The 22,781-nt window shown below is 38.4% G+C and overlaps 1 protein-coding gene across 1 annotated transcript; it reads right to left on the bottom strand.

Moving 5' to 3' along the window:
* Positions 1–1,307: 1,307 nt before the first annotated feature.
* Positions 1,308–21,210, bottom strand: LOC126134930 (zinc finger protein 569-like). The gene is made up of 3 exons (XM_049915199.1): positions 21,080–21,210; positions 19,383–20,912; positions 1,308–2,803 (listed from the first exon to the last, which is right to left on the bottom strand). The coding sequence occupies exons 2-3, from the start codon at positions 20,897–20,899 to the stop codon at positions 2,026–2,028; spliced, it is 2,295 nt and encodes a 764-aa protein (XP_049771156.1). The 5' UTR covers positions 20,900–20,912; positions 21,080–21,210; the 3' UTR covers positions 1,308–2,025.
* Between the last annotated feature and the right edge of the window lie 1,571 nt (positions 21,211–22,781).

The following is a 22,781-nucleotide window of genomic DNA, read 5'->3' as shown; positions in this document are numbered from 1 at the left end:
GGAAGCAAAATGACCCATAATGGACAAAGCAAAGAGGACATAAAAAGCAGGCTAGGAAAAGAGAGCATTCCTGGCCAGTATGAAACACTGGTCATAATTTGAGAAAGGCATTTTTGACAATGCGTGTCTAGAGTACAGCATTGTATGGAAATGAATCATGAACTGTGAGAAAAGTTAAGAAGAAAAGGATGAAACATTTGAGATGTTGTGCTACAGACATATGATGAACACTAGGTGGACTGACAAGAAACAAGGAGGTTCTTCATAGAATCAGTGATGATAGAAATACATGGAAAACATTGACAAAAGAAGGGACAGGATGGCAGGACATTTATTGAAAGGTTCAGAGATCAGGAAATAACTTTCATGGTATCTACATCTACATCCATACTCCGCAAACCACTTGACGGTGTGTGGCAGTACTACAGTGAGCTGTAAAAACTATAAGTTAAGACTGAGATTGAAATACATCCAACAAATAATTGAGAGTGTTGGGTGTAAGCGCTACTCTGAGATGAAGAGCTTGGCACAAGAGAGGAATTCATGGTAGGCCATGTCAAATCAGTCAGATGACTGAGGGGAGGGAAGAAAAGGAGGGGGAAAGTCACTCAGAAAGAACATTACCCGTGAAAGGCAATGTTCAAGTCCCAATGCAGCCCACAGCTAAAATCTGTTGGTAAAGTTCAAAGAAGTTCATATTGCACTACATAGTGGAAGATTCATTCTAGAAGCTTTAGTACCAGTTACAATACAATCTTCACCATACCACAAGTAGTTTGCTTCACTTCTCTTGTCATTCTCAAATTGGGTTACCTACAACATTCTATTTTGAATACTGCCAAACAGTTACTGGAATATGCTGCTCTTCTGTAACAGACTGACATACTTTGGAAGGAACATGACACTGATAATTCAACAATAGCTTCAAGTGGAAAGGACAGTTAACAGTTTACTATCCATCACTGTTAATGTTGTTGGAAATGACGCTCTAGCTCTACTGAAGGCAAATAGGAAGTTCTCAAAAGAACCAATGTAAAATTTGCTTGAAGTAATTTTTGGAATTCAAGTAAACCTAAATCTGGTTGGTTTCAGATGCTGGATGTCCACTGCAAGTGATGTCACAGAAAATACCAGCAAAAGTATTATACACATAATAAACCTGTTAGTAAATATGCATTAAATAATTAGCTAAGAGATGTTCCAACAATAATTTGCAATAAGTTAATTTTTATTTAAAACTGACAATTTTAAGTACTAGAAACCTGCTGATCAGTTTAGAACTGTGACAGCTGAGAAAACTTGTTTGTATGAAATATAATGTTGGCAATTGTTATTGCAGGACAACTATCAGCTAAAGAGCTCATTCAGTTCTTTTGCTTTCATGACAATCAAGTGTTACAATCAGTCAGAAGGTTTTCTGATGGAAAAAAGTGCAATGTAATACAATCACAATGCTCTTTGCAATTCAAACAAATGTTTTGACAAAAAATTCAGAAAAATAAAACTTTTAAAATTAAATTGCCAGCTGCACTAGAAAAAAGTTTATCAAACTGAGTGTAATACTAATATACTTCTTTTAACTGATGTCAACCATCAATGAATGTATGATCTGTCTTCTAACACTTGTGAATGGGAATGTCACATGATGTATACTACCAAAAACTTTAAGTTTCTGACCCAATTGATCTAAAAATATTTCCAATATTCACATTTCATCAATAAAATTAATTTACTCTCCACAAAACAATCACACACGTCACAGACATGAATTAAACAACTGGGACACAAACTCTGTAAAATGGCTGCCTGCTATCAAGCAAAGATTATATTTTACATGCATGATTCACGAAACTGCTGCCTTATAAAAGAAGAGCGATAAAAACAGCTAATAAGCTGTCTATTACAGACAAAATGGCAGTGGACCGGCAAGTGACTAACATGTACGAACTGCTCAACACTAACTGTAGTAGGTATGAAACCCTACATCTACAAAATCTAAAAAAATCAGCCTTACTTCCAGCAGTGTTATTCTCCAGGAGCTGGCATGAGGCTCTCAAAAGGTTTTACCTCCCGAGGAGGTCCTTGGGCATCAGGTTGTGCAGGCACAAGAACTTCATATGATTTGTTTGCAACTGCAGCAGCTGCTGCTGCGGCGGCCGCAGCAGCAGCTGCCGCTGCTGCTGCTGATGTGGAAGGCTGGGTTTGGGTTTGCTGCTGCTGATGTTGCTGCTGCTGGTGCTGCTGCTGCTGGTGTTGATGCTGCTGTTGCTGTTGTTGATGCTGTTGCTGCTGATGTTGTTGTTGTTGCTGCTGCTGATGTTGCTGCTGCTGCTGTTGTTGTTGTTGCCTTTGCTGCTGCTGTTGTTGCTGTTGCTGTGGATCCATATGCTGACGGGAGTGCAGAGCTAGATGATTTTTTTGATAGAATGCTTTGCCACATTTCTCACATATATGCCGCTTAATGTCACAGGATCCACCACTATGGCGACGATTATGTTGTGCTAGGCCATGCTTTTGAGTGAAGCACTTACCACAGTCAGGGCAAACGTGAGGTTTAGGCTTTGGATAGCCATGACCAGCCACAGCTGGTGGTGTATGTGTGTGAGGAACAGGTGAAGCTTTGCTGACAGGAGGATGTGGAGGTGGTGGAGGGGGAAGAGGTTGTGGACATAGGAAATGAGCTGGCTGCTGCTGCAGAGCTGATGCCAAGCCGCAGAGATCTGCCACCACATTACGGTCTCCTGCGTGCAGCCGGTAGTGGAGTGCGAGGCCCTCCCGGCTCGAGAAGCAGTTCCCACATTCTCTGCAGATATCAGGCCAAAGAACTTCAGTAATTATAAATCTCAAAATTATTTGAAACATTTATAATAAAGGGAAATGAAATGTAAATTAATAAACATTTTAAACACTAATATAACAAAGGGTAAGGACTTATCAAGCTGAACTTTGCTATAATAGAGAAAAAGTCTGGAAGCGTTATGTGATTGTCATATTATTTTTTTTAACTCTCACAATTACCAAGTATAGAAGTTTAACTTTAATATCACTTTCAATTTGTGAGCTAGATTTATCAGGGGTCAGACACCCTAACAACGTGGCAAAACCACATATTAGAAAAAACCGGCAAGTTGCCTAGCAGAGGCACACATCTGAAAACATGCCCAATGCAGAATTTGTTTAAATGGCACTTGCTACTGCCCTATGAACTTTTATTTCTCACACTGGACATGTTGGGCAACAAAATCCATTTTCAACCCTGTCCTAGAGAAATGAAAATGCAATACCAGCACAAGCAAGATAAAAGAAAGTAAACAGGTACAAATAACAGCACCAGTGCCAAAAACATTATATAAAATAAAACAACGGAAAATCCAAGATGGAATTATGACAATATCATGAGACAGATAGATATAGTGGAGATGTTGAGTCCCAGATAGCCACAACAAAATCACTTGTCAAACAAAGTTTTCAGCCAAACACGCCTTCATCACAATAGACAAAACACACACACACACACACACACACAAATGCAACTCACACACATATGACCACAGTCTCTGACTGCCATGGCCAGGCTCTGAGACTGGCAGCCAGGGAGTGTGGTCGTGTGTGTGTGTGTGTGGGGGGGGGGGGGGGGGGGGGGGGGGGGGGGGGGAGGTCCTCATACCTTTACTTTCAAGCTTATTTTCACATTGTGTTTTAATTTATCTTTGATGGAACAACTGGTGAAAAATTATGTTGGTCTGAAATATGTACATGAAATAAATGTTTAAGTGCAGCCATAGTTGTTTAGCAGTGGTGTCACTTAAACTATTTCTATTCACTACAAGGGATGCATGCTAAAGTAACTAATGGAAACTATAAGAAAGCCAAGGATTGTGAAACAAGGGTGCAAAACATAGTACTGCTTGTATACATTACTGGCGATTAACATTTGAGCACCAGGAAGGATAGAAAACAACAAAATTTTACTAGCAGAAAGCATATGTTATTTAATTTTTAGGTAATTTGGTGCCATCAGCATGTGAAATTTAATACTTGGTGCTGCCACCTCTGGTACCGACAATGTCTCTTAACTCAGCTGGGCATCAAGTCGAACTGAGTTTGGTTGACAGATACAGGTACAGTTATTCCACATTGCTTTGACTCTATGCCAAAGTTAATAAATCCTCGTGGCAGGTGATAGGTGGTTCTGCTCCTGTGTGTAGTTTGTCACTGGGTCCACCACTGGTAGCACAATTCCCTCTGCTTCCACACAAGGGAAAGCCCCATCAATGGTCACCGTGCTGACAGTCTGTGGAGCTCCAATTGTTGTACTACCTCAGTGGATACTTGTGTTTCAGCAAACAAGTCCATTTCCTGATTTAAAGGATATGACATTGCTGTACTTTCTTAAACTGCTGAGCAAACAATAAATCTGTCATGTCAGGTGCTAATCACATGGGGATACTGACATCTTGCATGGAAATCATTATTGCCCTCGGGACTCATTGATTCCATGTTCACGTGACAGTTGTGGTTCTGGTCAATGAAGAAGCATATCACAGTCCCAAAAGCACATAATCCTGCTGTTGTGATGATAAGACCTTTTACCTTCTTAATGTGAGGCACAGCACAATCTTATCACAAACAAACAACATACAAATGTGATACCTGAATAAGAAAATCCTTATATACAAATTTTACATGAAAATGCTTTTCACAGACTGCTACTAGTCACAGCTTTTTGTTGACTTACTTAAAACAGCAACCAAAACGGCCTTGCTGTGCTGGTACTGCGAACGGCTGAAAGCAAGGGGAAACTACAGCCGTAATTTTTCCCGAGGGCATGCAGCTTTACTTTTTGGTTAAATGATGATGGCGTCCTCTTGGGTAAAATATTCCGGAGGTAAAATAGTCCCCCATTCAGATCTCCGGGTGGGGACTACTCAAGAGGACGTCATTATCAGGAGAAAGAAAACTAGCATTCTACGGATCGGAGTGTGGAATGTCAGATCTCTTAATCGGGCAGGTAGGTTAGAAAATTTAAAAAGAGAAATGGATAGGTTAAAGTTAGATATAGCGGGAATTAGTGACATTCAGTGGAAGGAGGAACGAGACTCTTGGTCAGGTGTATACAGGGTTATAAATACAAAATCAAATAGGGATAATGCAGGAGTAGGTTTAATAATGAATAGGAAAATAGGAGTGCGGGTAAGCTACTACAAACAGCACAGTGAACACATTGTTGTGGCCACAATAGATACGAAGCCCACACCTACTACAGTAGTACAAGTTTATATGCCAACTAGCTCTGCAGATGACGAAGAAATTGAAGAAATGTATGATGAAATAAAAGAAATTATTCAGATAATGAAGGGAGACGAAAATTTAATAGTCATGGGTGACTGGAATTGAAGAGTAGGAAAAGGGAGAGAAGGAAACGTAGTAGGTGAATATGGATTGGGGGTAAGAAATGAAAGAGGAAGCCACCTGGTAGAATTTTGCACAGAGCACAACATAATCATAGCTAACACTTGGTTTAAGAACCATAAACGAAGACTGTATACATGTAAGAAGCCTGGAGATAGTAAAAGGTATCAGATAGATTATATAATGGTAAGACAGAGATTTAGGAACCAGGTTTTAAATTGTAAGACATTTCCAGGGGCAGATGTGGACTCTGACCACAGTCTATTGGTTATGACCTGTAGATTAAAACTGAAGAAACTGCAAAAAGGTGGGAATTTAAAGAGATGGGACCTGGATAAACTGAAAGAACCAGAGGTTGTACAGAGTTTCAGGGAGAGCATAAGGGAACAATTGACAGGAATGGGGGAAAGAAATACAGTAGAAGACGAATGGGTAGCTTTGAGGGATGAAGTAGTGAAGGCAGCAGAGGATCAAGTAGGTAAAAAGACGAGGGCTAGTAGAAATCCTTGGGTAACAGAAGAAATATTGAATTTAATTGATGAAAGGATAAAATATAAAAATGTAGTAAATGAAGCAGGCAAAAAGGAATACAAACATCTCAAAAATGAGATCGACAGGAAGTGCAAAATGGCTAAGCAGGGATGGCTAGAGGACAAATGTAAGGATGTAGAGGCTTATATCACTAGGGGTAGAATAGATACTGTCTACAGGTAAATTAAAGAGACCTTTGGGGAAGAGAGAACCACTTGTATGAATATCAAGAGCTCAGATGGAAACCCAGTTCTAAGCAAAGAAGGGAATGCAGAAAGGTGGAAGGGGTATATAGAGGGTCTTTACAAGGGTGATGTACTTAAGGACAATATTATGGAAATGGAAGAGGATGTAGATGAAGATGAAATGGGAGATACGATACTGCGTGAAGAGTTTGACAGAGCACTGAAAGACCTGAGTCGAAACAAGGCTCCGGGAGTAGACAACATTCCTTTAGAACTACTGATGGCCTTGGGAGAGCCAGTCCTGACACAACTCTACCATCTGGTGAGCAAGATGTATGAGACAGGCGTAATACCCTCAGACTTCAAAAAGAATATAATAATTCCAATCCCAAAGAAAGCAGGTGTTGACAGATGTGAAAATTACCGAACTATCAGTTTAATAAGTCACAGCTGCAAAATACTAACAAGAATTTTTTACAGATGAATGGAAAAAGTGGTAGAAGCCGACCTCGAAGAAGATCAGTTTGGATTCCGTAGAAATATTGGAACACAAGAGGCAATACTGACGTTACAACTTATCTTAGAAGAAAGATTAAGGAAAGGCAAACCTATGTTTCTAGCATTTGTACACTTAGAGAAAGCTTTTGACAATGTTGACTGGAATACTCTCTTTCAAATTCTAAAGGTGGCTGGGATAAAATACAGGGAGCGAAAGGCTATTTACAATTTGTACAGAAACCAGATGGCAGTTATAAGAGTTGAGGGGCATGAAAGGGAAGCAGTGGTTGGGAAGGGAGTGAGACAGTGTTGTAGCCTCTCCCCGATGTTATTCAATCTGTATATTGAGCAAGCAGTAAAGGAAACAAAAGAAAAATTTGGAGTAGGTATTAAAATCCATGGAGAAGAAAATAAAACTTTGAAGTTTGCTGATGACATTGTAATTCTGTCAGAGACAGCAAAGGACTTGTAAGAGCAGTTGAACGGAATGGACAGTGTCTTGAAAGGAGGATATAAGATGAAAAAAACAAAAGCAAAACGAGGATAATGGAATGTAGTCAAATTAAGTCGGGTGATGCTGAAGGAATTAGATTAGGAAATGAGACACTTAAAGTGGTAAAGGAGTTTTGCTGTTTGGGGAGCAAAATAACTGATGATGGTCGAAGTAGAGAGGATATCAAATGTAGACTGGTAATGGCAAGGAAAGCGTTTCTGAAGAAGAGAAATTTGTTAACATCGAGTATTGATTTAAGTGTCAGGAAGTCTTTTCTGAAAGTATTTGTATGGAGTGTAGCCATGTATGGAAGTGAAACATGGACGATAAATAGTTCGGACAAGAAGAGAATAGAAGCTTTCGAAATGTGGTGCTACAGACGAATGCTGAAGATTAGACGGGTAGATCACATAACTAATGAGGAGGTATTGAATAGAATTGGGAAGAAGAGGAGTTTGTGGCACAACTTGACAAGAAGAAGGGACCGGTTGGTAGGACATGTTCTGAGGCATCAAGGGATGACAAATTTAGCATTGGAGGGTAAAAATCATAGAGGGTGACCAAGAGATGAATATACTAAACAGTTTCAGAAGGATGTAGGTTGCCGTAGGTACTGGGAGATGAAGAAGCTTGCACAGGATAGGGTTGTGTGGAGAGCTGCATCAAACCAGTCTCAGTATTCTTCTGTAGCACCACATTTGAAAGCTTCTATTCTCTTCTTGTCTACACTGTTTATCGTCCATGTTTCACTTCCATACATGGCTACATTCCAAACAAATACTTTCAGAAAGGACTTCCTGACATTTGAATCTAAACTTGATGTTAACAAATTTCCCTTCTTCAGAAATGGTTTCCTAGTCATTGCCAGTCTACATTTTATATCCTCCCAACTTCAACCATCATCAGTTATTTTGCTACCCGAATAGTAAAACTCATCTACTACTTTAAGCGTCTCATTTCCTAATCTAATTCCCTCAGCATCAGCTGATTTGATTCAATTGCATTCCATTATCCTCATTTTGCTTTTGTTGATGTTCATCTTATATACTCCTTTCAAGACACTGTCCATTTCATTCAACTATTCTTCCGAGCCCTTTGCTGTCATCGGCAAACCTCAAGGTTTTTATTTCTTCCCCCTTGATTTTTTTTCCTAAGGCATTTTTTTTTCTTTTGTTTCCTTTACTACTTGCTCAAAGATTGAATAACATCGGGGATAGGCTACAGGCCTGTCTCACTTCCTTCTCAATCACTGCTTCCTTTTCAGGGCCCTCTACTCTTATAACTGCCATCTGATTTCTGTACAAATGCGGAGCTAGTTGGCATATAAATTTGTACTACTATAGTAGGCATGGGCTTCATGTCTATCTTGGCTATACTATGCATTTTGTAGTAGCTTATAAGCATTCCTCTTTTTGTATTTATTATTAAAGCTACTCCTGCATTACCCATATTTTGTTTTGCAATAATAAACCTGTATTCACTTGACCAGAAGTCCTGTTCCTCATGCCACTGAACTTCACTCATTACCACTGTATCTAACTTCAACCTGTCCATTTCCCCTTTTAAATTTTCTAACCTACCTCCCCAATTAAGGGATCTGAATATTCCATGCTCTGGTCCACATTATGCCAATTTTGTTTCTCCTGATAATGTCGTTGTCCTGAGTAGTCCCTGCATGGAGATACAAATGGGGGATTATTTTAACTCTGGAATATTTTACCCAATATGAAGCCTTCATCATTTAAGCATACAGTAATGCTGCATGCTCTTGGGAAGATTGTGGCTGCAGTTTCCCTTTGTTTTCATCCATTCGCAGTACCAGCATAGCGATGATGTTTTGGTTGATGTTACAAGGTCAGTTGAATCAATCACCCAGACAGTTGACCCTGCAATTACTGAAAAGGCTGCGGCCACGCTTCAGGAACCACACATCTGTCTGGCCTCTCAACAGATACCCCTCCATTGTGGTTGAACCTATGGTACAGCTATCTCATCACTGAGGTATGCAAGCCTCCCCACTAATGGCAAGGTCCATGGTTCAATTTGTCTGTGTGCTTCTGAATACACCAAATGCAACCACAACCTTGGTATCATTTTATTTTATTTAATCAGATAATCAGTTTCATCATTACACCCATCAACAGATCTACAAGAAGAAAATAAAAATAAGGGTATTCCAGAAATTGTGAAACATGAGCATGAACCTTTTATGGATACACTGAAACACGTAACCTTCCTATCTTACAAGGCAGTTACACATAGGCACCAACCAATAATAATATGCAATAGACTCAGTTAACAACCACACATCCTATGAACGTATACATACAATATCAGTTAATGATTAAGTGTCTTCTGGGTCAAATGCTTTATAAAGAACTACGCTTATTTTTTCAACTGTATGTAATAGGTTTTTCCTTGTATTTCACAAATTCAGAAATACCTTTATTTTTATTTTCCTCTTACAAATGTGATGGTGACCATAAAGCCAAACCTGGTTAACTGCTTAAATAAAATGGGACCAGGACTAGGAGCTCTACTATTTATTTAGATATAAATGTCACCAGTCTCCTCTAAAGGTCAAAGGGATCTCATTTCATACATGCGTCTCTGTTTACTTGGGATACGACGTTCTGTATTGTCAAGCTAACATTTTCAAAAGTTGCTCACAGTTGCTAAGGTAGTTTGCTAGGAAGCTCCAAAATTGCAGTAACAAATTAAGAGCTTATCTTAGGGATCGCTTATTCAAATTATATGATTTCTGTATTTGGCAAAACCTCATTAACACTGTAAATAACAGTGTACACTGTAACTAAGTATCTACTTCATGACATTAAACTGCATTCAAAAGGGACAGGGCTCAAATCTCCATTAAAATATAGTTTTCCTGTGGTTTCTAAGAATAACTTAAGGTATGTGTGTTCAATAAAATTAAATAACAAGGAAACACAGATCGATACAACAATACACCACATGGTATGTTTATTGTCCTCTGCAAACAGTCTCCGCAATCACATCACAATCTTTCCAAAATGTCTACCACTTGCAGTAGACAGATGGAACAAATGAAGAGTGTAATTTGCCATCACATCTCGTACTGTCTCAATGGAAATAGAGTCAGTTGTCACACAGACAGATGATTCAAGCTCGTTCTGTGTGAAGGGATAATTCTGGTGCCATACAAAAAGACGTCACAGGGAGTAAAGGCTGAGAGAACATGGAGGCCAACCATCTTTGTGCCGTTAAGTTTGGGATAATTCAGCTCCAATGATTATTCCCCAGGTATAAATCAAGAAACTGGATTCAGTATGGTGTGGGTTGGCCCCATCTTGAATGAGGCACTTGATGCCTGGTCAAACATCCAATGTTTGCTGTGTGATGGAAAATTGTTCCAAATATAATGTAACTTTCACTAGTTAGCAATTCTTACATAGAAAGAAGCAATAATGTCACTGTTGCATACAGCAGCCGTATGGTAACTTTGGGAGACAGCAATGATTTTGGTTCCAACAAATCAGGATTTTTAGAACCCCAAAAACCTTCAGTTTTATTTATTCATGAATCCACTAATGTGGAAATGTGTGTCACCTGTGAACAAGATTCAGCCAACATCAAAGCCTTCATTATCAATCGTTATGAGAATCTGCTCCCCATGAACCATGGACCTTGCCGTTGGTGGGGAGGCTTGCGTGCCTCAGCGATACAGATAGCCGTACCGTAGGTACAACCACAACGGAGGGGTATCTGTTGAGAGGCCAGACAAACGTGTGGTTCCTGAAGAGGGGCAGCAGCCTTTTCAGTAGTTGCAGGGGCAACAGTCTGGATGTTTGACTGATCTCGTCTTGTAACAATAACCAAAACGGCCTTGCTGTGCTGGTACTGCGAACAGCTGAAAGCAAGGGGAAACTACAGCCGTAATTTTTCCCGAGGGCATGCAGCTTTACTGTATGATTAAATGATGATGGCGTCCTCTTGGGTAAAATATTCCGGAGGTAAAATAGTCCCCCATTCGGATCTCCGGGCGGGGACTACTCAAGAGGATGTCGTTATCAGGAGAAAGAAAACTGGCGTTCTACGGATCGAAGCGTGGAAAGTCAGATCCCTTAATTGGGCAGGTAGGTTAGAAAATTTAAAAAGGGAAATGGATAGGTTACAGTTAGATATAGTGGGAATTAGTGAAGTTTGGTGGCAGGAGGAACAAGACTTCTGGTCAGGTGACTACAGGGTTATAAACACAAAATCAAATAGGGGTAATGCAGGAACAGGTTTAATAATGGATAGGAAAATAGGAGTGCGGGTAAGCTACTACAAACAGCACAGCAAACACACTGTTGTGGCCAAGATAGATACGAAGCCCACACCTACTACAGTAGTACAAGTTTATATGCCAACTAGCTCTGCAGATGACGAAGAAATTGAAGAAATGTATGATGAAATAAAAGAAATTATTCAGATAATGAAGGGAGACGAAAATTTAATAGTCATGGGTGACTGGAATTCGAGTGTAGGAAAAGGGAGAAAAGGAAATGTAGTAGGTGAATATGGATTGGGGGTAAGAAATGAAAGAGGAAGCCACCTGGTAGAATTTTGCACAGAGCACAACATAATCATAGCTAACACTTGGTTTAAGAATCATGAAAGAAGGTTGTATACATGGAAGAACCCTGGAGATACTAAAAGGTATCAGATAGATTATATAATGGTAAGACAGAGATTTAGGAACCAGGTTTTAAATTGTAAGACATTTCCAGGGGCAGATGTGGACTCTGACCACAGTCTATTGATTATGACCTGTAGATTAAAACTGAAGAAACTGCAAAAAGGTGGGAATTTAAGGAGATGGGACCTGGATAAACTGAAAGAACCAGAGGTTGTACAGAGTTTCAGGGAGAGCATAAGGGAACAATTGAGAGCATAAGGGAACAATTGACAGGAATGGGGGAAAGAAATACAGTAGAAGAAGAATGGGTAGCTTTGAGGAATGAAGTAGTGAAGGCAGCAGAGGATCAAGTAGGTAAAAAGACGAGGGCTAGTAGAAATCCTTGGGTAACAGAAGAAATATTGAATTTAATTGATGAAAGGATAAAATATAAAAATGCGGTAAATGAAGCAGGCAAAAAGGAATAACAATCAGTTTAATAAGCCACAGCTGCAAAATACCAACACGAATTCTTTACAGACAAATAGAAAAACTAGTAGAAGCCGACCTCGGGGAAGATCAGTTTGGATTCCGTAGAAACAGTGGAACACGTGACAATACTGACCTTACGACTTTTCTTAGAAGAAATATTAAGGAAAGGCAAACCTACGTTTCTAGCATTTGAAGACTTAGAGAAAGCTTTTGACAATGTTGACTGGAATACTCTCTTTCAAATTCTAAAGGTGGCAGGGGTAAAATACAGGGAACGAAATGCTATTTACAATTTGTACAGAAACCAGATGGCAGTTATAAGAGTCAAGGGACATGAAAGGGAAGCAGTGGTTGGGAAGGGAGTAAGACAGGGTTGTAGCCTCTCCCCAATGTTATTCAATCTGTATATTGAGCAAGCAGTGAAGGAAACAAAAGAAAAATTTGGAGTAGGTATTAAAATCCATGGAGAAGAAATAAAAACTTTGAGGTTCGCCGATGACATTGTAATTCTGTCAGAGACAGCAAAGGAATGGACAGTGTCTTGAAAGGAGGATATAAGATGAACATCAACAAAAGCAAAACAAGGATAATGGAATGTAGTCGAATTAAGTCGGGTGATGCTGAGGGAATTACATTAGGAAATGAGACACTTAAAGTAGTAAAGGAGTTTTGCTATTTGGGGAGCAAAATAACTGTTGATGGTCAAAGTAGAGAGGATATAAAATGTAGACTGGCAATGGCAAGGAAAGCGTTTCTGAAGAAGAGAAATTTGTTAACATCGAGTATAAATTTAAGTGTCAGGAAGTCGTTTCTGAAAGTATTTGTATGGAATGTAGCCATGTATGGAAATGAAACATGGACGATAAATAGTTTGGACAAGAAGAGAATAGAAGCTTTCGAAATGTGATGCTACAGAAGAATGCTGAAGATTAGATGGGTAGATCACATAACTAATGAGGAAGTATTGAATAGGATTGGGGAGAAGAGAAGTTTGTGGCACAACTTGACCAGAAGGGATCGGTTGGTAAGACATGTTCTGAGGAATCAAGGGATCACCAATTTAGTTTTGGAGGGCAGCGTGGAGGGTAAAAATCGTAGAGGGAGACCAAGAGATGAATACACTACGCAGATTCAGAAGGATGTAGGTTGCAGTAGGTACTGGGAGATGAAGAAGCTTGCACAGGATAGAGTAGCATGGAGAGCTGCATCAAACCAGTCTCAGGACTGAAGACCACCACCACAACAACAACAACAACAACAACAACATGAGAATTTGGTTCACAAAGTCAAGCCTTTGACACACAGCTGGTACAGGTATGATCTGGTGACTGAATGGAAACATGCGTAGACATCTCTCAGTATTGTAAGAAAAAATGATAAGAGAATTGTTAGTTTGAGTAGAAATTGTTTTAGCAATATGTGAAGTTACTGATTTTGGAAATTATTTTTATTACATACTTCGGCTGAGTAAATATTTTATTTCCTTGAGCTCCCTGGTCCCAGAAGATAATTCCACAAACCGAAAGAGAATGGAAGTAAGCAAAATAAGATAATACCCTAGTGTTTAGGCCTACACAATGAGGGACATTTCTACAGACCAAAAGGGAGTGGAAGTACACAAAATAAGCTAATATTCTAGTCTTTAGGTCAACACAATGAGGGATATTTCTAAGCGCTTAGCAAGTCAAAATCATATTCTTGATTACTTTTTTCTAGGTTTTGACTCAAGTTTTGTTCAGTATCTAGCTAAAACCCAGGGAACACACACACACAGTATTTCACTTTATGTATGATCATTAATGCCTATTTCTGGAACTGGCGGGTAAATTCAGTTTGTTTTAAATTGCATAATATGAGTCTTTGTGTACTTAATGCTATAACTGTTCCTGTAAACCATTTGCAGCGATGTTTAGGTACCATTTGGGCTTTATCTGGTCCTTCATTAGCAATCATTACAGTTTCTCAACTGTTCTTTAAAGTCACTGGAATGTCACTCTTATAGGTAAGGAACAAGAGTTGCCTGAATATCTGACTACATACTTATCATTCCCCCATTCTGAGTTTAGCTTCAGTATTGCTGCGCTATTTGTTAACTGACACTTTCCTTCCTGTTATGAATATAAGACCCTATGCATGCAAGAGGGATACATTAAAGCCACAAAATTTTAGTTTCCTACAAAATCAAATGCCTTGGCAAGTCACATGAGAATAGTTCTTGTTGTTTAGCTCTTCCAGTAATTCATTTATAGTTTCATGTATCAATAGTGGGCAATGAAAACCTCGTAACTCTATCTGTTTGTGAAAACTTGTAATTCCAGTAACCAGTAACTCTATAATTAGAGATCTGTATGTGCGTGGGTTTCTCTTTTATGTCAATAACTAGGCTTCTACTATACAGTTACACACGTAGCAACTTTCTGTATCACTTTATATTATTTTTAAGAAACCATTTTTGCTTCACCTGTAAAATTTAACAAATGGAATTATGAGGTTTTCATTGCCTACCACTAATGTGGATGTCTCTAAAAATTCTTTGTGACATATTAAGAGGCAAGCAGCTGGTTACGCTGTACAAAACGAGTCAGTATTCCACTGTAGGACATGTATTCCAAAAGTTTAGAGCAGGCTGCTTGGGGAGAAATGGGTCTGTAGTAAGAGACGGTTTGTCTGTCCCTTTTTATAGATGGAAGTCACTATTAGTAAGCTATGAGAGGCATACCATAAGTAAAATAACACTTCTTTTCTTAAATCAGGTTGGTTTTATTCAGGTTTCAAATACACCATATTAACCCCCACTGTTTTGGCTACAAAACCCTATTTTTCAACATACTCCATTCAACGCGGCAACCTCACGCTACCTTACTGGGTGGGTCTGTATGCCCACATTGTACCACTCTACTGGTCGATGTTGGAGCCAATGCCTTGCTGCACCATTAACCTCCCTGTCATCCATGTACTGTTTCCCCTGGATTGCATCCTTCATTGGGCCAAACATATGGAAGTCAAAAGGTGTGAGAACTTCTGTTAGGCTGTGATGAACCTAGTGAGCTCACACCTTTGAGTACCCCAACTGGTGGACAAGTGTGTCAGCACTACCAAAAGAGATGTCCAGTTGTTCATCAAGGAGTTTGTTTGTGATCTGTTGACCACCTCAAATGAGTGTGTCTAGGGTTTGCAACACTGCAGGTGTCACAGCTGTGTGTAGCCAGCTGACATGTGGGAGATCAGACAGGTTTGTTTGACCTTGATGCGAAGATGACAGATGCCTTGCCCAATGACTCACTATACTTTTGTTCACTGCCGCGTCTCCACAGACATTCTCCTAGCACTTAGATGCTCCGGTTTTCTGCCAAAAGAAACAAAGTGGCACCTCTCTGGTTGGAATGCATCTCCATTACAGACACGATTTTGAAGGCTATGTATAGCAGTGCCAACTATGAGAACAACATGAAGCTATAGGGCCTGAGACAAGCGTATTCCGTGATGTCGCACCAAGAATTCTGCATTTTTTCAACCAAAACTGGCCAAGAAAAAAAATTTGTTGCATTACTTATTACATATACTCTATCAGAAGACATCACTTCAGTCAAGAACTGATACAAAAGATAGCTCAGTCAAGGTCTTATCAAATCAGTGAAGCATTTTATATCTGAAATAAAATAACTGTGGCACTGATTGCACTGGTGGGGTGCAGAGTTGCCACTGGACAGCCACTTTAGACAAGGCTCTGCATGTAGCTATAAGACAGGCAACACAGTGAGTACTCAAAAGAGAACTAAGATTGGGCAGCATCCTGCTCCTACCACCAAGCTTATTTTAATTGAAATATAATACTATGCTAGAAATATTATTACTACCAGAGGAATTAGCATTTTCAATGTACCTTTTTTTATTTTATAGTGCTAGAAGTCAACCTAGATCTTTTATATGCTTTTGATACCTTTAGTAATAAATTTATCTCAGACAAACTGGAAACATTAGAAAATAAGCAAAAAGTGTAGTTTAAATTACATATACAAAACAGAATATCGTGTTTGGAACTCACATTTTCTCATAAGATCAAATTCATATCAGATGTGAAGGAAAAGAAAATAGGGGTACGACAACGGATCATACTAGATTCCATGGTATTCCTCATTTACATAAATGGCATACAAAACTTTTCTCCGTTTTATTAATGAATTCCCATTTCATTGTACATGCATTTCTAACTGTGTGCATTTCTGATTGGTAGGATTGACACAATCTTCGCATACATGACTGGAGAATTGTAACAATGAACAGTATAATATTACTGATTAAGTTCTTGAAGTGCATATACTCACGCTTCAGTGCAAAGTCACTTAATGCAAACCCTTATTAAAAAAAAGTTTTATGTAGACTACTTACATGACCTTGCCTCTACAAATGAAAGTGGGCATCGAAGATTTGGGGCCAATCTGGAGATTTTCAAACTTACTGTGACTATCATATTTGCAATACATGGAACTGCTGTAGGACCCTCCATGAAAAATGAGTAGGAAAAAAAATTGAAATTCGAAGATATGTGAGCTACATTGGAATCCTCCTCCATAATTCACTGCCAGCATAAACCACAAGCCCAGTAGAGGAAGGGAAATTACAGCAGAATTATAAACATTTCTATTTGATAATCATTTTTACAATTTAAACAAATATTTTGGCTCATAGCTGCACTCACTATTTGGGTGTGTTTTCACACAGACAGTATGCGTTTACAGATGAAAGCTTTTGCTCGGGGTTTTTTTTTTTTCTCAGTGTGTATAGTTTCTCTCTTTCCTTTCAGGTACAGGAATTCAGTGACATTTGCAGAATTGGAAGCTCTTGCAATGTGTGCAGATAATGGCAATTCATGGACATTGGTCCAACTAGATATTATAATAGTATAAAGTTACAACGACAATCGCTGATTCTCACGATTTCTTTCAGCAAAAGATACAAATTGATTACATTTGTTTTTGATACGGAGAATGCCAGAACAACTTTTATTGATCTATTTATTACGAATTTCAAGCTTGTGTAATGATTTTCATATTACTTTGGTGACTGGAAAAACCAAGATGTGCTAATAGACTAACCTGTAACGTAGTCAGACACCTTGGTTATTCATGAGTTGACGAAGCCAATGAATGTGAAAGCAAAAACCTGGTTGTGGTGACTTACCAATCTGTAGCTTACCCCTAAGTCTAGATTAGGATGGAATATGTGAATCTGATTGTCAGCTGGCGAAGACAACAAATCTCAACATGAAAATAAGCCTTCCATAATGAACTAATATTTAGCATAACCTAAAACATACATTCGTCACTTCAGCAATGTACTTCAATATCTTCTTTCTGATACTGCCAAAAAATTCAATGATGTGATTAAATTTTAACCTTATACAACTAAATACCAGCAATTCATTTACATACCATAGAAAATTACACTCGAGAATTTCATTGGCTACCTACATCTCACTCACATTGGTCCATAAATGCACTTTTACTTGATGATGTGAGTCTCACAGAGGAATAATAGTGAAGTTTTAAGAATAAAAGGTTTAGGTTTTCCATCATCTGCCTGCATCAGTTAAAGCGAATGCGGTGATGCTTCTGCTCGAAAAGTCCCATTTTTATCCAATCCGAGCTTAACTTCTTTCCCGGCATGAACTTCTTTCCTGGCATGTGTATGTGTAAATATTTCTGTAATGTATCTGTCGTGTCCTACACTTTTGTGCAGAATTATTATAAGACAAATAAATAAATGAAACTAAACAAATAATGTAAAATTTTTATTTACTTTACTCTTCAAGTGTTTTATGCATAATAGGCTACGCATGTTTTGCTGTTTCTATTGGACAGGAGGATTTCCCAATAGTCATTGTGAGTTAGTTTTAAGACTTTCTTACTCCTTGCCTATAGAATTAGGTAAAGATTTCTCTTATTGGTGTAACATACCTAAATCTTATGTTAGCCATCCCTCAACACTGCTTGTTTAATTTTATCCATATTTGTTGCAATGAAAACCCAGGACTCAAATTGCTCAAGGAATGTGTTTAACAAAGAATTAAATTGTTCATTAATGCACCCGAGTAATGTGTTTAACAAAGAATTAAATTGTTCATTAACCGTGTTTATGTATTATACATCTTTTCCCTTATGTTTTTCCCATTGGTTTACTTCAAACAGTGACCAAGACATCAGTACACTTCTGTTATACACATTTTTTTTCTGTTTTGATGTGAATGTAAGTTATTGGCATGTCTTACTGTTAACATCTTATCACCATGAAACAATAAACTAGTTACTATCACTTTTAATTACACTCTGTAAGGCAAAATATATATACTGGTACCTTTCCAGTAAAAATTGTTTAATGGATGGCCTTATATTTTCCATAGTTTATGTACAATATATGTACATAATACACATTAAAATACTTAAAAGACTTGTTCTTTATCTAATATTGATCTTCTTAACTTATCTTGACGTTTTAGTTTTTGTAACAAAGTGCATAAAATGTGGCAAAGTATGTTCAAAGTGATGCGAACATATACAACAAGTTATTGTACAGGTCAATCTGTTCCCCTGATCTTTATTTCATTTTCACATTCATAGGCTTTGGCACCTCACAACCAAATAAACAGCTGCCTATCAATCCTAGACCACAGGTTATGCTGTTCTCAATATCTATAACCAAGATTTTAGGTAGGGGGCAGAGGCACACTAGCCAGCTTTCCCTTCTTCTAAGTTGATCCACACTGCCACTAAAACATACTTTTAACATCTGAAGTAGACATTTTAAGATATGAAGTCATTTTAAAGGAATTCAAAAGCCTTAAAACCAATGGTGCTTTCAGTTTCTCTCTGTTCCCTTTTCCCTGTTAAAAAGGAAACTATGTTGACAAAAATTAATTTTTGGTAAATAGCTGGGGAATAAATTTTATGCTGTTGCATTGTGTGTAACACAGGAAGAGAATGACTTAAAAAAAAAAAAAAAAAAAAAAAAACCGCGAGTCCAGTAAACTCAGTGCTGCATTACTAAGACTGAATTCTGTTTCACATTTCTTAAGACTTAGCAAATTCAGATCAATAGAATATTTAAGTATTCAATTTTGTATGGTGATACTTACCTGCACACAAATGGTTTGTCTCCCGTGTGTATTTTGGAATGCTCAACAAGCTCTGGTTTACGTGAAAATGCCTCCCCACAATGCTGGCAAACAAAGGGTCTGTCATCTCCAGTATGCAACCTTGTGTGTGCTAGAAGTGTTCTTTTCTGCAAGAATTCCTTCCCACAGACTTCACAAGAGTGAGGAACTCTCCCATGAAGCCGTCCATGATTCACCAATTCAAACTTGCGTGTGAATGTACTGCCACAGTCTGGACACACATAAGGATGCAAACCACCATGGAACCGGGAATGAATCACAAGATGATCCTTCTGAGAAAATGATTCACCACATTCATCACAAACAAACGGCCGTTCTCCAGAATGAAACTTTGAGTGTGTTACAAGATGTCTTTTCTGTGGAAATGTTCTTCCACATTCCTGGCATATGAATGGCCGGTCCCTGCTGTGCACACGAGCATGTGTAACTAGATGGTGCTTTAATGTAAATGACTTTTTACATTCCAAACATTTATATGGACGTTCACTGCTGTGTAGTAGTAGATGTGTGCTGAGACAGTGTTTATGGGCAAAACTTTTTCCACATTCAGGGCATACATGTGGGCGTTCACCAGTGTGAACCCTAGCATGTGTGACAAGGTGATGCTTGAGAAGAAATGATTTACCACATTCTGGACATGAGAACGGTCGTTCTTTATCCAACCTATATCTATGGCCACCACTTAAGTTATGGCCAGTAGTTATGGTTAATTTGCCGTTGCTGTTGTTTGATGACTGTGTGTCATCAGTTGCTTCTCCCTCCAATGGTCTGCCTTTTATATGTGTAACACCGGTGGTATTGGTGTTACCTGCACTGACTGGTTGTTGTCCTATGTTAGCAGTATCTGGTCCTAGTAAGTTGGAAGTAACTGATGCTTTCTTCAGAAGGAATTCACCACACTCTTGGGCTGTTAGCTGAAGAGGACCACATGGTGTCATGAAGTGCTTGGCCCCAACATGCTTGTCAGCACCAAACATCAGGCTATTACCTGCACGAAATAAAGAATTTGTGCTGTCACAATTACACCCTTTTTCACACGCTATATTAAATATATCGTGTTTCTTTGCATTTAAATGTGACTGGTGTGTGCTGTTTTGTTGGAGGCACTCATTCATTAAAAACATAGTTGTGGACATAAAACTATTATTCATATTTCTGTTAGAGGTACTAGGTGCTCTATTACCATGTCTATTTAATGCATTATCCGCAAGTTCATTCGATTCATTAGTCGTTTGTACTTTGGTGGATACACCATTGGTAGCTGTAGCAATTCCATTCACACTGCACTGATTTGTAATGCCCCAGGAGTTGAAGGACACAGCGTTAAGTGCTGCTGCTGAATACATTGGACTGCCTGGAGCATTCTGCGACGAATCGCGAAATATTGTATCTTCCAGCTTGATTCTTTCCACTAAATGTTCAGGAACAATTTTCAAAGAATCAAAGTGCATAGGTGATGGGTGGGTTGCCCATCCCATAGGTATGTGGTGCCTGTAATGGAGTAAAGCGCAAGACTTTATTAGCGAAATCTAAAATTTTAATCCCGGATGCAAAATCTCGCTGATCAATAATAGAACTAAAAAGTTTCGGCTGGGATGTTTACGCGAATACAGATTACACTTCAGAGATATCTTTCACCTGGAGCTTCAGACACTTACCATTAATTTGACATAATCCGCGAATATTTATAAACTGCTAGTAACAACGCACAACAGAAAAAGGTAATTGACATTTAAACAAGAGAATTTGAAAGAAACTAACAAATTTCTGTCAGACTGCCATTTTAACCAAACACACGCACACATTGATTGCCAACATAACGGAGTACAGTATAAAATGTCCCTAACTTAATCTATGACAGACGCTTGCGTTCGTAATATGCTTCGACGTTGCAATAGGTTTAGTTTGACGAAAAAAGCAAGTTAAAATCATCGAGCAGCCTAATGACTGTGTAAGTCAGAAAGAAAAAGTGCTGTGACAGAGGCCAAGTTAGCTAAAGTAAGCTCTACAAAAAGAGCCTGCAGCTTGTCTTTTCGCGGCGTATATTGTAGGTTTCGATTTGCTTTCAGACGATTGAGTGAATTTGTGATAAACATAGCCAACAAGTAGATGATGTTAAATTTTGTTTTCCGTGACTTCCGATCAAATATACTTTTCTTCGTGCAGTCCTCTACTCCTCTCCCTATCTATCACGTGATCACGTCTTTTAATTACGCAAATCCCTGCAGATTTTAGGGATGAGACGTAGCTATCACGAAATACTGACATGAAAAGCAGAAAATGAATTAGTCAGTCCGGAGTTCAGCTAATTGCTATTGTTACTCCTTTAACGGCAATGTTAGCTACTGCATAGCGTCTTCCCTGAAACAATGAAAGGCCAGTCCATTTGTCTTACAGAACTTAACACTGTCTGAAGTTTCAGAAGTTTACTTCTGTTTATTGAGGCAGATTACGTCGAAATGATTGAATTGTCCTTCCACAGAAAAAACCAAGAATCTAAAGTTTGCAGGCAATGAGATAGCAAGTTTTATTGTACATACACTCATAAGCATATATCTCAGATTTTAGGAATTTTGACGCAGTATTAAGTGTACGGTATCTACTTTTTCATGAGATGTGTTGTTGATGAATTAGTATACCCATAGAAACGTTATTCATTCGTATTTGTTTCCTTTTAGGTCTCAGTTAAGGGGAAAAAATGTTCAGAGTTCTGGAATTCATTTAGCAATGTATTAAGGACCAGAAGCAGTTATAATAAACTTTGCCCAGGCAATAACTAATAACGTTTAGTACTGTTGTTATACTTATGTCTAGTTAATAAGTGGTGTTCTCTTTAACCTGCTTGCACATAAAGTTTATTTAGAAATGATTTTTTGATATTCACGTATAGTGTACCCTGTAGTGATAAAATTAAGACCTGTGGAAAGACAAATGTCATTAAGAATATAATTTTCTTTACACAATCCAGATATGAAGATGAAATATAGGAAGTATGCACCCAATTTCCTTTGAAATTCAAAAGATTCCCAAGTTTGTATTACATGCCTGCTATCAACTTTAAACAGAAACTCAGTCCAGAATAGAGAAACCAAACAATCTGATGCGGCTAAAACAGTGGAGATATATTGGATATGTGTTTGTTTTGATGGCCTCTATTAATAAATGAATGCTCATTTTGGCTTGGTTCCTTTAACAATGCTTGTGTTGACTTCTATTTCTACAACCCACCAACTGAGATGTTGTTCTGTGTCAGTTTCACTTAATTTCTATTTGTTTCTTAGATTATGTTAATGCAATGTTTGTACATATGATGTGCGATTTGTATTGATAATGAAGTAATGGTGTATGAAATAACTGAAC

This window comes from Schistocerca cancellata, chromosome 1, assembly GCF_023864275.1.
Source record: "Schistocerca cancellata isolate TAMUIC-IGC-003103 chromosome 1, iqSchCanc2.1, whole genome shotgun sequence".
Taxonomy (NCBI): Eukaryota; Metazoa; Arthropoda; class Insecta; order Orthoptera; family Acrididae; genus Schistocerca; species Schistocerca cancellata.
Note: the sequence above shows the minus strand (reverse complement) of the source record. Positions and strands in the feature narration are given on the sequence as shown.